We start from the raw sequence: 17,640 nt of genomic DNA, 5'->3' as shown, positions 1-17,640 counted from the left end.
AAACGTCGTCACACAATACTATTCTCAAAACGTCGAGTTTCTAAAAGTTATATATCACAGATGCAAGTTCAACTTGTTAATAATCTAACGCTGGATTGCTAAACAGAGGATTTTAAATCACATTTTGTTCAACTGCGTCTTCTTTCGTTCAAGTTCACTCTCGTTCTGCCTGCTTGTCCGCTAACTTTCGGCAAGGGGCGGGACTAACTTTTCCCCTCATCAATTTGCAATCGGCTTGAGCATTTCTGAATTTAATTTATAAAGCAATTTTCCTGCATTTTTCTTCTTTCTTTTTAATATATTTATATATTTTCTAACAATACTAGTTATATAAAATTGCCAATAAATGCTAGTGACCAAGGTTAATGACTTGGGTTACACATGTATTCAAAGTAAAGCAAACATAATACACAGAGGGGTGGGGGTGGGGTGCATTTAAATACATTCAAATTTAAACAGGACAATTATGGAGGAAAGTATGCAAAAACATTTTTTTTAGGTTAAAGGTCTGTCCAATATTCACAAACGTTATGATTTGGATTATGATTACGATTATGATTTGGTTGCTATTTTGCATACAAGATTACAGTTTCTACATAATCAGCTAAAAAAACAAAGGTGTCTCTGTTTGAAATAAATAAGTAAACACTATTCTACGTCAGGTCCTGGCCCTGGTATGACGTTCTTCCACAAGGTAACTCTTGAAAATTACAAATTAGATCCAGATGCTTTTGAAGTTCTGTCTGAGAAAAAAGCTGCCCAGATCCTGGGGCAAATGCTAACAGTGGTGAACGCTGTAAAGACTTTATAAAAGACTGCCGACATGTTACAAAAGAGAAGCACAATTGTTTCAGTGTGTGGGAGTTTAAAAGCTAACCTTTATCAGATATAATTTCCTCATTACAGACCGTAAATACAAAAGGACACACGTGAACACAAACACGCCTTCACATACATCATACTCATATTACACAAAGCTTGTGCTGGAGGTCACTGGTACAAGCCGCTCCAACGAGCTACAGTTTCACTTTAGACAGATCTGAGCTCTCACTGGGCCCTAATCTGAATCATGTGTGACGTCGCGAGAATATTCCCACACAAACGCCACTATTTTATCATTTATTTGATGGCTTTATCTAAAGTGACTCATTTACTACAGGTCAAAGTCCTGCTGGAATAACCTGGAGTTAAAGGATATTCTGGATTAAATATGACCAGGTTAAATCAACTGCATCTGTGGTCTGTTGTGGATTACCAATGAAAATAAAGTTGACTCGTCCCTCAATGAAATTAATCAGAAACACATTTACAGTAATTGAACCCAGAATATTATTTTAAGGACACAGTGGTGATAGAACATCCCTTGAGGGTTTGATAATACAAAATTTCGATTAACAGCCTTTATTTTTTTTGACCACTGAACATCTAAGCTCAAGACTACAGATATCTTGGACATGTTTGGATACCAAAGGAGGAGAATGCGAATGACATCACACAGTTCCGTACCATCTGTCTGCTAAGTGTGGAAGGCAAGGTCTTTTTTAAGATTCCTGCTAACCGACTGATGGAGTACCTCCTAAAGAATTCCTATATTGACACTAGGGATGTCCAGATCCGATCACGTGATCGGAAATCGGGCCCGATCACGTGGTTTCAGACTCGATCAGAATCGGACGTTACCTCCCGATCAGGACTCTGATATATATGTATTAGGGGTGCAACGGTTCTCAGTAAAAAATCGAACCATACGGTTCTCCACTTATGGTTAGGTACCTACGCACTTGCACCACAGCCCATCTCGAATGACGACGCATCTATTGGTTAATATGGTTTGTTTAAAATAGCAACGTGGAAAACAGACAGATTTCAGATAATGTATTTTCAGTTTCAGTGCGCAAAACGTTACAACAACGATAATCAGAAAGCGTGGACAAAACAGTCACTCTTTGTAAACTGTTCACTGCGAGTGCCATCTGCTGTAATGTCCAGTCATTTACGCCGTCGTCACCCGGGTGTTGATAGCGCGCGAGCGCAGGTGAGACCTGAACAGCACACGTTTCTATCCGTGTTTAAACTAACTAATTTAAGCCTTGCTGATTTAAACCTTCAAGAACAAGACGCGAAAGAGAACTCGCACGCGTTGAGAGAAGATTTGTGTGCGCTCATCCGAAGCGCGTACACTTTTTTTTATTGCAGTCAGCGCGCAAATACCGAGTTCTCTTTCAAGTTTTGCGCTTCAGCGGACAAATTCATACAAAAATTATGTCAACATGTCCGTCTTAGCGAGTAGGCCTCCTAGCAAACATAGTCGGTAATGTCTTAAGTGAACGTATATTAGTCGAGAAAGACAGCGCATGTGTAACAGTATGTACTGGATTGTGCATGTCTTAAAGGAAAAAAAAACCAAAACTATTCCTGCTGCCTGTTTTTAATGTTAAATCAAACAACAAATAACAAAGAAATCACTCACTGCTCTTGACTGAATAGTTTTTGTAACTTCAATAATGATTAATCATTATTTATTTAACACATTTAACTTTTCCGGCCTCTTATTGCTACCTGTTCCAACTGTTTTGGAATGTGTAGCTCTCATGAAATCCAAAATGAGCCAATATTTGGCATGACATTTCAAAATATCTCACTTTCAAAATTTGATATGTTATCTATATTCTATTGTGAATAAAATATAAGTTTATGATATTTGTAAATTATTGCATTCCTTTTTTATTCACAATTTTTACAGTCCCAACTTTTTTGGAATCGGGTTTGTATATAACATGCAGTTAGAGTGCATGGTGAAAAAAGGCTTTATCGGGACAGCATTCTTGCAATTCACAGCAATTACACAATATTTAAGATAAAGGGGCGCTCTTTGGTTTTCAACTGCAATAACTAACGTGCTTACTTACAGAATCAGACACATCAAAATTATATAGCAGATTATTCCCGTTATTGATTATGATACTGCTTGGTTCATTTGTTGGTCTGTTGGGTTGTTTTTCTCACCTCAACCGAATGGCCCAAGAGTTAGTTTTCAACTGGACAAAGACCACCTCGTTCAATCGCTGAGGGACTGTTTTGGTGCAGATCCAAGTGTGATTGCCTTATTCATATATGTCTAAACAAACCAAACTAATTGGATGAGCCACAATCAGCCTTAAAATCTCTTTAATAATCAAATTTTGAAAAGTTTGGGACATGTCTTTCTCTGTATTTTCACATAACTGCATGTTTCTTTTTCACATTCAATATGTAAATACTGTAATCCAGTCCCTGCCATGCAAATATGTACACCAGAGTAAATACATTTGCACATACATTGCCGACATGATACTACATATCTAACTCAAAGAAAACTTCAGTACTGTGTCCAAACAAACCATGGTACTTTTATATTAGCATGTGCATTTACAATCCAAATAAAAATTAAGCGCATACTGGCACATTCTGGAGACTGAAAATACTGTACACCATTAAGCCACGACATGAGACAACATTCAACAAAAAACAAAGAAATACCTGAAGCCAAACTTGTCCATAGACACAGATAGATGCCTGGGCTGATTATAGCACTTGTAGAAGTTGCGGTCATCCATTGGAATGAGGTCAACATCACTGAAGACAAAACAATCATAGTCATACTCCTTCAGAGCCTCCGCGTAACCAATGTTGAGGAGCTTGGCGCGATTGAACGTCTCCTCGCCTCCCTGCCATTAAGGAAAGAGATGATACCAAGAGAGGATGAGGCCAAGCTGCAAAGTACACATTTGATGCAAATGAAATCACATTTAAGAGAGTGGTGGAAATGTCATAAAATGTCTATAAAGCATGACCTTTCGTGCCATAAAAAAAAATCCTCTTTGCTATAGCAGATGTGTCTATTTAAACTGATAAGATCAGTACATGCTGTGTATGGAAGGTATCAGTTTAATAGGGACTTTAATCAGCAGCTGCTGATACAACGGCAACGACATTCTGGCGTTCCATCGCGCATGCGCAAATTTAACTGCTACTTCTTGACGTTCTACTGTAACCGTCTACTACGGCAGGGTAGCCAATTTGCCGTAGTCGATAATACGTGACAGACTAGATAAGTAAATGTTATGTTCTATGGTTATGTGGTATTTTAGTTGTATCTGTATGTCATTTAATACCAACAGCAACCATTCTCTTGCTTTTATTTACATGTAATGTAGTGTTTACTATGCCAAATGATTAAATGATCCACGCCATCCTCTTTGTTGTTGCTTAGTGATTTTTGCGTTCTTTAGCTACGGCAGTTGACAGTTTACTTCCGGTCGCCGTTGCCGTTCCATCAACAGCTGTTGCTTAAAGTCCCTAATATTTCACAGTACGGTTGTCAGATATCAGGAAATATAAATGACAAACAAACTTTTCAAGCCTACATTTCCTTCTCTGAGTGATTAAGCCGAAATTGAAAGCAAATTATTTCAGGGGTTGCAGGTTTTGAAAGTTATCCATTATTGAAAAGTAGTTTAAAGAAGCCATCTTTTCTACTGTAAATCAAATACATAGGAACTTTATGCTCTTTAAAAATAAAGTGCAACATTCTAGATTTATAAATTAAAATATGAAAATATGATTATTAAATGACATCATGACATCATAAATGATAATTAAAATATGATTATTAAACAACATAATTGACTATCATATTAGTTATCGACCACAAAGTACTGTAAAACTTGTTGTAAATTTAAAGTAAAAATACTGGGTTGCCAGCCACAGGACTACTACTGTAAACAACATTTACAGTATAGTACTGTTATTACCAAATATAGTATCCTGCTGTAATATGCATTTTACAGTATTACACTGTCTAAAGCAACTCATTGCTGTTATTTACTGCTTTTCAAACTGTACTTCTATTGAATTTGTCATTAAATAATTTAAAATATCATACTTCATGTTTTTTATTATGACAAAGGAAATGGAAAACAACATACTCTGAGTTTTAAAACATTTATTTTTTTTAAGAAAAAAAGTTGATATTTAAAAAAAAACCCATTTAAAGTGAACAGTGAACAGTTATCAATAAACAATACAGCAAAATTATTTACTTCATAGACCCTTTTCACATTTCTGGGTTTCTTAGAAGCCCAAGTCATAACAGTTAGGTAAACTTTTATAGCGGTGAATGAGAGACTTCATTAAATATATTTTTTTGTGTTTCCATTTGCACAAATAGAGAAAGAAACAACTTTCAAAAAGAGGAAAAAAAATAGAGTGATTGATAATGGCAGTCAGAAGAGAGAAAGATGTCATTTTTAACATCAGTCCCATAGCTGCTATATTAGAAACACCCTCACAGCAGAGTTAACTAGTTTTTTGTAATCTGATGCAAATGTACTGTAATACGTAGTACAGTGTTATAAATGTATGTGCATTTTTTTAAATGAAAATATGAAAAACATTGCAGGATGTACAATATTGATTATGACTGTTAAAATGTACTATCACAGCCTGTGAAAAGGGTCTATTCTCCCAAATGTGGACTAAAGACAGATAGTTCAAGTTTTTCAAAAATATATTTCACAGTACTGCTCTTCTTTGCACAACGTTGCCAGTCTTGGAAGTCACTATCCCTTTCTTGGTTCTTGAGCCATCAGATGATTCAGCCTGAAATGATAAAAAAAAAAAAAACACATTGTCAACTGTTTCCAACACGGGTTGCAAGAATAATGTATGGTCACTTTTGCCTGTACCGTGCCTATACATAAATGTTATTGCATGAAGCTTTGAGAGTAGAGTTTACTCAGGACTTAACAAAAGTGCGAAAAAAAAAAAGTAACGTTCCAAGTTCAAACCATTCGTGAAAAAATAGAAACACGAAAGGAAAAGCACCAGAAAAGACTGACTTACCGTTTACACAGACGAACAATCATTTATCCATCTTCTCACGCTCCAATTTCCAGTTATTCTTGTCACAGGCACAAATGTTTTGATTATTCTGGCGAAAAATTAGTGATGGGGAGTCAACTCAGAAAAAGACGATTCCTCGACCCTTAGTGTTAGAGTCGACTCCAGCACAGGAATCGACTCATTGTCGACTCTGTTGCAGTGTCTAAAATCATTCACTCATGCGTTAGAGAGCTGGAACTGTCGCAGGAACAACGTCACAGTAACATAGTTTTATCCTATATGTAGCTTATTTACAATTAAATAACAGCCAAATACTTCTTACAATTACTTACTACAACAGCTTTGTAGTTTCATCAGTTTTATATTAATTTGGTTTGCCATGGTATCCTAATTTTTAATGGTAATTTAAAAAAAAACTGCCAACAAGAATAAACATTAATAAGCATACAAGGGGCCTAAAATTAACACTTGCCAAGTACCAAATGAGAGTAAAAATTGGTGTTGGCAAGTATATGAAACCATCGCCAGCGGGATGGTAACAATTTTATTAAATCTAAGAATGAAAAATTGTGAGAAAATGAATATGAACAACGCTTGGGACAGTGCATCGTCACAAAAGATTAAGCCATGCCAATTTAAATATTCCAGCTCAAGACGACACAAAAGGGAACTCCATTCTTTAGAAAAATTTTTCTGTTTGCAAAAATCCTAAGCGCTTGCCCAGAAAGCTGTGTCTCAGACAGCACGCAAATACTAAACTGAGCCGTGTTTCAGGGCTTCTTGCGCTTAAACAGACATATTTAATTAAAAAATTATTTCAAAATGCCTGTCTTGGCAAGTATCCTTCCGGCGGGGCGTGCTGTAGGATGGCCGAACAGCACTAGGCTCCTTACAGTCACTTGTGTCTTAAATGAACGTTAACATTTGAGAAATAAATTTCATGAGTAACAGTATATTGGATCCATGCAGCTCTAACAGTTTTATTCAACTGCTTACACACATTTTCAAAACTGCCTCTTTTTTTCAAAACTTTACACACAAATCCAAGAAATGCACGCACAAAATGCATAACGCCTCACATCTCTTGCAAAATGAAGAACTGCATTCAAAATATCACAAACACATCTCAAAAGCAAACATTTGTCCTACGTTGCAAACACCTTTGCCATAATATTCTATTTTTGCATATATCAAATACAGTTATTCAAAACCTAAAGCTCTTCTTTCATGAGCTCCTTTGTACATTTCTGTACAAGATTGAAAGTAATTGGCAGAGAGATGTTAGAAAAAATTATGGTAAACACGCAAGCAAGATTGAAACCAAACTATTTATTTTTTACTGTAAGCATTTGTGGTGGTGAATACAGTATTACACAGTACGGAAGTAAAGAAATGCATCAACCATGTGTAGTTGGACAGAAACAATACCTGTGTTTGCAAAAAGGAAATCAAGATACTTCCTGTTAGATTTGTGCGTGTTACATAGAGAATTGGGTGTTGTGTTTTTAAAAAAAAAAAAGAAAAAAAAAAGTGTTTTATGAAGCTGAAAACTAAGTTGAAGGCCGAGGATTAGTGTGGTTTTGCAGATTTAGTGAGTGGTTCTGGTGTTTGAGTGTCAGGTTTCAGAAATTGTGTGACAAGGATTTTGTGTGTAAGCAGTTGAAAAAAAATAAAGTGACAGCAGTCTGATATTCCTGCTGCTGTCTGTGTTTTTAATGTTAGTCAAACAACAAAAGACAAAGACTCTTGCTCTTGACTGAATTACTTTTGTATCTTCATAAGGATTAATCTATGTTTCATGGCTCGTTAAAAAAATATATTAATGGCCAGTAAATTTTAAAGTCATGGCCATTTGCAGGTGTGGCAAAAAGGCCCTGACTGTACATTATTGTATGCATTTAGACTAGATATTATATTTAGTATCTTGAACGTAATCCCTCACCCAAACATTTAGATGAATTAGATGAATTAATTTAAAAAACATTACCTTCTCTCTCTCATTTATTTAACTCTGAAATGAGATTTATCCGAGTATTTTTCTCTTGACTTTTGCCTCTTTAAAATTAGGTCATCGTTTCAAGGTAAAGTCAATCATGTATTCTTATTGCCGACCCTGTTTTGACAAAGTAAATGGAGAAAAAGGAGTCGATTCCGGGAGTCGCTCCTACAGACGGAGTCGGGAATCGGCGTTGACTCCGAAAAACACTGAATCGAACACCCCTATGATGAATATATTATCCATCTTCTCTCACAGGGTCACAGGCAAACTGATGCTTGAAAAGCAAAACTCACAAAAACTTAAAAGTACACACCAATTCACTCAAACGTCTATTAGACATAAAACACATAAAACGCATTGGGAGAGAAGTTCAAATGTATTTGCTTGATCTAGAAACTTGAAATGAGCATAAAAAAAATAAATAAAAAAAAAAATCAATCCCATAATGCAATGTCTCTACAGTAATGATACCGCAACTACTTTTTTAGTCTTTTTGTGGAAGATGACTCTAATTTAACATAAGAACGCCATGGTTGACGATGATAAATAATGACATTTTTTAACAAAAATGGACCATGTTAATCATAGTTTCAGCCAAAACATGCTAGTTATTGTTACTACAATAAAACTAATGTGGTATTTGCCACCACTGCCATTTAAAAATAAGCATAAAATAAACAAAAAGACAAAGAATTTGAAAGCTTCTAAGCACTGTGGTTGTAGAAGATCATATAAAAATTAAATATTAAATTTTACAAACTGGGAATTGCGAGTTGATGAAAAAAGTTAAATTAAAAAAAATCTAAAAAGAATCAAAATATAACACTTACTAAAATATTTTAATGTTTTATTTGTTTACCTGCATGTCATATGACTATTATACAACATCAGAGAACTGCGAGTGATAATGCAATGTGTTAAATTATTGAAATTTCAGGGGGTACTACTTCATGTAAATATTTGAGGTCAAAGGGGTTTGGCTGAGAATAAAAAAGGTCTTACAATCGTAAATATATAACAGTAGTAAATGTGACATCTTCAATGGTGGAACTATGGTTACCATGATACATTTTTATAAAGAAGATCATGAAAAGTCCAAATGTCAAGTTCCAAGGTGACTCACTGTCATTCAAATCTTTTCACTGGCTTTGGGCCTTTGACTCATGATTAATGGATGCGATCCCATTCTAGAGCCCACCTTTTCTACATCTGAAGAGCATTACGGCGGCACTTGAGCTCATGGAATGAAATTTAATGAGGGTGGAGCCTCAGGGGTGCAGAGCTATCTGTTATCCCCCATGACCCAAAAGAGAGTAGCCATCCACTCTTTTATAACACACAGGAAACTCAAACAAGCTGCCATGAACGAACTGAGGTGTGCTTGTTCTAGTGGAGCAGACGACATCCATGATAGATTCAGAAGATGTGACCTGCGCATTCAGAGCGAGACTCCGCTTTAAATAACTAGATTGTCTTGTTCTACGGCTATCTTTTCAGTCAACATAATGCAGCATTCTCACATGTCAACACCCAGATCTGATCATCGGCCTGCAATGCGTCACTGGAGGATTCATTCACTTTTAAAGGAGTTTAAAATGCAGACTAAAAAAAGTAGGATTAAGACTCTTGAGGAATCAAAACACAAAGGACTCAAAGTGAAGAAGAGCTTCATTGTTCATATAGACAGACAGACAGACAGATGGATAGATAAAACAATGGATGGATGGATAGATAGACAGACAGACAGACGAAAGATAGGGCCTGCTTTACAGCAAAGAAAATAAATACAGGCTAATCAATTTTAAAAAATTCTGTAATTACTTTATTTTTCATTCAATAATTTTGTTGTGTGTTCGACAGAAAAATTAGCAGCATATGGGTGACTACTGATAAGAGTCATTTTTGGATGAATATTACTTTTCATCAGTAAATAAACAGATAAAGAAGAAAATAAATGAAAACCAAACTTTAAAAAATTACCAGTCTTCCAAAAAGATTAGATAAAGTGATCAAATTACTCTTTTGTAATACAAAACATAGCTATTTGACACAAAACTGCCATCAATGGGAAATGAGGAACTTAAGAGAGTGCAAACAAGGAAGGAAAAAGAAAACGACAAAGAGAAAACAGATAATCAAGAAGCCAACATTACCATTCGTCAGACGCAGCCAGTGAAGCGTAGTGTGATTGGCCAGAGAAAGAGCAAGCAGACGTCTCACCTTTTCCTGAGTGCAAGGGCCTCTGACGCGCATAAAAGGGTTTTTGGTTTGAACAGGAACAAGGGAAGGAATGTAGTATGGAAGGGTGAAAAAAGAAATGCAAGGTGCAGAGAAAAGAAAGGGGGTGGCAAACAAAGCAAGAGAATAATTAGAAAGAACAATCATGTAACACTTGAGAAAACACTCAGAGAAGACCGCCAACAGGTCCAAGACCTTCTTGGCGAGCATATTAGGACGCTTTTAGTGAAAGCCGCAAAGAATGATACACATTAGGCTTTTCATTTACTTGGAAAATTCCAAAACCACTGATAGTTGACTGTTTGAAATGGACTCAATGAAGACATCTGTTCTCCGTGTGTCCCAAATAAAAGAGACAAGAACCACAGGACTCTGTCTCACCTCGTTCCAGTCTGAATGTTATGGGCTTTAACTGAAATGATGACAACAGGCCATTCAACTTCTTTTGAAAGGTTGCCCAACCTCAACCAGCAGCTGTCTCTACCACAGTCTGGGGAACTACTATGTAATGTACCTTGGTTTAGCACTGATTAGCTGTATGCTCTTCCAGAATAGCCGAAGAATTCCCAAACTCAAGGATGCAACCAGATATTTATGGTGATTATGGTGATCAAATATAAATGGCTGAGTCCATTGAAAAAAGAAAAAAAAAAAGAAGAAGAAGAAAAACACCATCCACTAAATATTCACTAATCGGAGTACTGGGAGTTCTCCAGCTTCTGTTCTACTCTTACACATGAAGCTTGGCATTGTGTATTGCAAAATTGGCTTGCAATGTTCCTCATTTGTAAGTTGCTTTGGATAAAAGCCTCTGCTAAAATACTAAATGTAAATGTACATGGCATACCTCCCTCAATGCAGGGATATTAAAAGTAGGGCTGCCTGCCCCCTAATAGTCGACGAGAAGAGGCTCCGTCGACAAATTTAAATTAGTAGGTTGGTCAAGTTGTAGCCATGTTAGCCACTTTATATTGGCTGCTCTCTCTTATTAATAAAAGACATTTGATAATACAAAAAAAATAAAAAAATAAAAATCATATCAGATCAGAAAAGCATTTATTTACAATAAAAATTTAAATATTTGAAACATGGAAATAAAGTGTATAACATATGTTTAATAATTAAGTATTTGTTTTATTTTTCTATTTCTATAATTTAGATAATGAAAATGTATTAAAGGTGCCCTAGAATGAAAAATTGAATTTACCTTGGCATAGTTAAATAATAAGAGTTCTGTACATGGAAATGACATACCATGGGCCTCAAACACCATTGTTTCCTCCTTCATATGTAAATCTCGTGCGTGAAAAACACCACGGAAAAACAGGCGAATCTCAACATAACACCGACTGTCACGCAACAGTCGGGATCATTAATATGTAGGCCCCCAACTTTTGCATATACCAGCCCATGATCAAGGCAAGCCAGAATTAACGTTGTGGAGCTTCACAGCCGAATCATCAGACGTTCTGCAAGTATTAAGAAGCAAGCAAGCAGTGACAATAGCGAAAATGGCAGATGGATCGATAATAACTGTTCATGATGCATGATATCATGATCTATTTAGTGATATTTGTAAATTGTCTTTCTAAATGTTTTGTTAACATGTTGCTAATGTACTGTTAAATGTGGTTAAAGTTACCATACTTATGAGATCTGATATGTTGCATCATGAACACTTTGTAAAGATCCATTTTGAGAGTTATATTAGCTGTGTGAACTTATTCTATTGTTTATGCAATGTTTAATGCGAGTTGCGAGCTTGGGGGCGGGGAGCACGAGCATTTAAAGGGGACGCGCTGAATCTGCGCATTTTTAATTACACCCCAAAAAAAAGCAGTTAAAACATGGTATAATAAAAAAAATCTATGGAGTATTTTGAGCTGAAACTTCACAGACACATTCTGGGGACACCTTAGACTTATATTACATCTGAAATAGTGTCCTAGGGCACCTTTAATAAAAGAAACTATGGGAGTTTACATGGCATAATTTAAACCAATTTAATTAACAAAATGTAAGAAACTAATTGAGGAAATTTGAAAAAAGTGTTCAGTTAGATTTTCATTTTTGGTGTAGTAGTTAAAACAATGTTGAGAATAATCTATGTAAAAATGTACATTAAAATAAATTACATACAAAATGTAAAGGAAATAACAAATGTTTTCAGAATGTGTTCAGCTGGATATTAGTTTTTACTGTGGTAGCGAAATCAAAATGTGAAATGTCAAGAATTGCCAATGCAAAAATTTGAAATCTACAAAATCAATCTACACACACACAAAAAAAGCACAGTTGGGTCTTGCTGTTAAAAGCGTTTTTACAACAACATACTTTGGGCTACATTTCTCAAACTGGCCAATGACAGACAAATGAGGACTTTGAGAAAAGAGCTTACTTAGCAAAACACATGCCAAACTTCATGCCCCGGCACGCCTGTGTAACAAAGAGTTTACATTCCAGATGTACAAAAGGGAGTAGACAATGTAATTTAAAGGAGTGAGAGAGATTACGAAACACAGCTTTAAGAGAAACTCATCATTACTGGCAACAAACAGAACAAAAAGTTGAACTCAAATGAGTTGGTGTGTTCACCGGCAGGTCTTATAGTTCAAGATACAGTTTACTTTCAAAGTGACAAGAGCTTTTAAATAAAGTCAAGCAGCCATCAATGTTTACCTTTCTTTATCTGAGCCATAATATCCAAACAAATGACATATACAAACAGAGCTCTTGGCATGTTATGTTATTCTTCTTTGAAGAGTTTTGAAGAGAGCAATAGGTGTAGCCAAATTATACATTTGCATTCGATCAGACTTCTTTTCTTTCTTTTTTTTTTAAATGCTTACACTGTAAAAAAATGTTTTACAAAGTTGTAAATAAAGATTATAGGAAAAATACTATTTATTCTATTTCAGTCTATTACTTGCCATTTCTTCACAAGTATTTGTGAAATCTACTAGCAATTTCTAAGTGAAAACTGTTTCAAAGGAAATCCTACACCAATCATTTTTTTTCAGTGTTAACAAACAAGCACAGATATTTAACCTCTGACTCAATGATAACATCAGGCTGTACTGCAGGCCTTTGAACCCTTGTGTGCTTACAGATTAAGCATTTGCAGGAGCCAACAGGTCAAAGATTTTATTGCACTGGTTAAAAGACCAACCTGATTGATGACGTAGACGCCATAGTCCAGTTGCTGGCGCTGTAGGATGGGGTGCAGATAATATAGCCAGTACTTCAGATGCTCATCACGGTTCCTGAAGGGGATGATCATGGCCACCTTCTGCTGGGCAATGCAGTCTGTGGGTTTAAAGCGGCCGCCGGGCTGCAACGCAGGGTTCTCGGACCTCACAAGGTCTAGGGTGACCGGGTCAGAGAACTCAACCCGGAGTGCACCCACTAGAAGAACCAAGACACAAATTACATGCTTTATTATGGAGACATAAATCTTATTTTCTTAACTGAAATATTGGGACTGGATGATTTCAGCCATTAAAAACCAACCAAACCATGTCTCCTTAGAGAACTCATTCTTATTCGTCGCACTACGGTGGTATCCAATTACATTATCATACTACTGTTGCTCCAAGCAGCAGTGTCAATATTGTCTGACAAAAGAGAAAGATATCCAGGACGAAATAAGAGAGTAACACAAAGCTTCTCTTTTTTTCCATTACGACACAGCGCTTCAAGGAAGTAAATTAATCAGCAAGCATCAGTGGATAATGTGAAAACTAGAGATGCACCGATTGCAATTTTCTTGGCCGATGTGAGATCGGCCGATACCGATTTTCTTTCTAAGAACTATAATTGACAACATATACAAACAAAAATCTACTTTTCTTCAATGCAAAGTTTTATTTTCATTTAAAAAAAAAAAAGTAAAAGTCAGTAATAAAATATAAACAGCTCAAATAAATGCAATAGAATAAAGAGAGCTATGAAAGTTTGAAGTTTTTTGGGTTAACTGGGTTTCTATTCAGGTAAGAAATACTACAGAAATTAAAGTAATCAAATGTTAAAAAAAAAAAAAAAAAAAAAAACATTCAGTGTTATTTTACATTGGTTACCTTAATTTCTGTAGTCTTTATTGTAAATATCATTACAGATTCTTACCATTACCATTAAAGTTATAAAACGTATTCAGTCAAGAGCTGAAATTGATTTTCTTTTACTTTTGTTCTTTGATTAACATGACAGACAGCAGCAGGAATATTGGACTGCTGTCCCTTTAAGAGTTTGTGAACAATGTTCAACAGACCCAATACTGTCACACACAACATGGGTTCACTTTCTTAGCTATTTAACGATTCAAACCTGACTGTGTTTATCTATATACTCGCCAAGATTGCCTGTGCCGCTGGTTTTGACATACGTTTGTATGTATTTGACAGTTTAAGCGCATTATGCTACTCGTTTTGGTAACGTTACCTGTGACTCTGTTTGACTTGTCTCTGTTTGAGACTGAGCATGGCCTGTTAGTGGTGCGCGTGCTTTCGGTGTGAGCGCGAAACCTGCGGGAATTACTAAAATGTATGCGCAGTAAGCACTATTTAACCGGAGCGAATGAGTCGAGGCGCCCGCGCGGGTGTGTGTCACTTCACCGTGACAGAGAAGAGAGCGAGAACGCGCATTTGACGTTATTGCCTGTGCCGCTGGTAACAAAAAAGATCGGCTCGGAATTGGTAAGAAGTGAGACTGATCACCGATCCGGGCCGATCATGAGGAAAAGCGGCCGATTCCGATCCCTGGCTGATCAATCGGTGTATCTCTAGTGAAAACTACAAAAGTAATACTTATGCGAGAAAAGAAATTGATGTATTGTCAATAAAAAGTTACGCAGAGGGGTAAATGTTAACATCCAGAGACTGGACAGCTGTAAAAACATGCTTTTGTTTTTGGAATCTGGACTGAGAGAACACAAAGTGGCAGGTCACATCATTTACAACAAACACAAATTTCTCAGAAATACTAAACTCTGCCGAATAATACTACATTGGCAAAATGATTCTTTATTCTGTATTCTTTATATTTTTTTTAAAAAAGAGACTATTTAATTAAAAAAAAAAAGGTAAACAACCAATCTAAACCAGCCAAGACGCACAGAAATGGGTGAATTTAATTAATTCTGTCCAGAACAGCCTGGTGTATATTTAAACACAAAATGAAAATGTTTATTTTGAAAGTCAAGCCTATTTTCCACTTGCAGTTGTCATGAAGAAAATCTCATGGTATAAAAACAATTAAAAGTCCTTCATTTTCTTTATGTAAAATGTCTTTTGTGAGACTCACCCAACTAATCAGATGAGCACATAAAAATTAGAATAAAAAATAAATAAATAGAATGGTTAACACCAGCTATTTTAATTGACATCTTTTATTTTAACCTTACTTACTTTTGAATGGTAGTGTATCATAGTTTCCAAAAAAATATTAAGCAACAAAAACGGTTTTCAAAATTGAACATGAGAAATGTTTCTTAAGCATCAAATGATCATATTAGAATGATTTCTGAAGGATCATGTGACACTGAAGACTGGAGTAATGACGCTAAAAATTCAGCTTTGACAACAGGTTTTTTTATACACCATATGTATTCTAAATAAACAATATAATAATAAATATATACTTCAACATATTTAACTCCATTTGCACAAATATAGATCTTTAAAACAGCAACTCACCCAAGTGAGGGGGATTGTCAGGGCATGTTTCCAGCTTTCTCTCAGTTTTTGTGACATTAATCGGAGATGGCGGTCTGATATCCTCTGTAGTGACTTTCTGTTCGGTCAGTTTCCTATGGATCTGAGGGCTTTGCTGGTTTTGTACGAAGGCCTGCCTTGAATCTGAATTTCTCATATAATATATTATTGTTACAGAAATGTGAAGTAAACACAACACCACCACAAGAGAGCAAGTCCTGTGCAAAAGACTGAAATTCACAGCCGCATCCGGCATTTTAGAAATCCTGGATACGCTTTTAAATATATATGTATATATATCTTTTAAACAAAATAAAAGTTTTAAGTTAAAAATAATTAAGTTATTTACAATGTAACCCAGTCACTTCCTATGTATGTCCCCACTTCCTGGGTTTTTGGAGAACATATATTTATTTATTTATATACTAAATTACAAGTTAAATTCCCTATCAGATACTGTTTTACTTATAAAAAATAAAATGTAAAATATGTATATATATTTATTTATATAAATGTCTCAACCGATTCCACATTATCTTAAATAATTCAACAGCTTAGCTCAGTTCTCCTAACACGCGATAACCTACATTTGGCTTATTTCCTTGAATTAAAACCACAACGTTATTACGACTAAAACTATCCAAAAACCGAAGTTTGAACTTCAGTCCCGATCATGACTGACGTTTAAACGTGTATGAACGCAAAAATGAAGTCCGTTGTCAAGTTTACAGGAGTCACGAAAACTAAAGTAAAACTCTCTTTCACATCCAAATAAAGTTAAACGTCAGCCGAAGGAATCTTCTTAAAAACCACAACTTCTCCCGATTCCCAATGTTTTACATGACAGATCTCTGTAGTACAAGCAGATATCGCGAGGGAGATGGCGATAAGTTTCCGGACATATTCCAAACCAGCCCTTACCGTAACGGGTCTAGCTTTTAGATCGGTTGATGGAAGAGCTCAGTTTAAGCTGGATAGACTCTGCAGGCGGATTTGTTGTTGATTATGACTTGTAGATTAGCGGAAGAGCGAGTTGCGTCATCAAATGAAGCCAGCTACAGTGAGAACAAATTCAGCTTCAAAATAAAAGCATTCGAGTCAAACGTAGCAGTACGAGTCAAAAATCGCTTGGTTGGCCAAGAAGATCCATTAAAATGAATAAAGAAATGTAATCCAAGAATTCAATCCATATGTTTACTTATACTTTGGTTTTGTTTATCTAACAATACTTGAAATCTACTAGGCCTATTTTATAATGTGAATCATTGAGAGTTTTATTAATATTTTGAATTAGTTTTATCTTTATATTTTTCATTTAAAGTTTTAGTAATTTAGTTTAATTTGTGTGGTTTTGCCATTTTTATTAGTTTATTGTAATTATTATGTCTGTATAGTTTTTATTCATTTTTATTTCGGTTTTAGATTTTGTTATTTTAGTAGGCCTAAATTTAGTAAATCAAGTTAGAAATGTTGACTTAGCAAATACATGATTTTTTAAAAGTTTATTTCAGTTAACATTTATTTTATTTCAAGTAACAGAATGTTTTTATGGTTTTAGTTTTAGTTAACTACAATAACCCTGCCCACTGGTCACAGATGTGACTACTGCCATGTTTACATATGATCATGATTTATAATATGAGACAATATGAGTAATTTTCTTAATAGAAATGACTAATATGTGGTGAAAATATGATTATGTGTGAGTTAAAGATATATTCTTAACGTTTATGATACTTACCAGTTTCTTTCTTTCTTTCTTTCTTTCTTTCTTTCTTTCTTTCTTTCTTTCTTTCTTTCTTTCTTTCTTTC

General features: G+C 35.4%; 1 protein-coding gene across 2 annotated transcripts in view; it reads right to left on the bottom strand.

Moving 5' to 3' along the window:
• Positions 1 to 16,783, bottom strand: part of b4galt1l (DP-Gal:betaGlcNAc beta 1,4- galactosyltransferase, polypeptide 1, like) — a 28,938-nt gene extending 12,155 nt beyond the window's left edge. Inside the window, exons 1-4 of one of the 2 annotated variants that reach the window (XM_067389844.1) lie at positions 15,811 to 16,783; positions 13,290 to 13,525; positions 5,563 to 5,640; positions 3,520 to 3,707 (exon numbers count right to left, since the gene is read on the bottom strand). In XM_067389844.1, coding sequence (XP_067245945.1) covers positions 3,520 to 3,707; positions 5,563 to 5,640; positions 13,290 to 13,525; positions 15,811 to 16,084 — 776 coding nt within the window. In that variant the 5' untranslated portion in view covers positions 16,085 to 16,783. The remainder of the gene's footprint in view (positions 1 to 3,519; positions 3,708 to 5,562; positions 5,641 to 13,289; positions 13,526 to 15,810) is intronic. The other variant, XM_067389854.1, reaches the window with a different exon arrangement.
• Positions 16,784 to 17,640: the final 857 nt, after the last annotated feature.

The sequence above is a fragment of the Chanodichthys erythropterus genome, chromosome 1 (assembly GCF_024489055.1).
Source record: "Chanodichthys erythropterus isolate Z2021 chromosome 1, ASM2448905v1, whole genome shotgun sequence".
In the NCBI taxonomy this organism is placed as follows: domain Eukaryota; kingdom Metazoa; phylum Chordata; class Actinopteri; order Cypriniformes; family Xenocyprididae; genus Chanodichthys; species Chanodichthys erythropterus.
The sequence above is the reverse complement of the archived record's forward strand: the minus strand, read 5'-3'. Positions and strand labels throughout refer to the sequence as shown.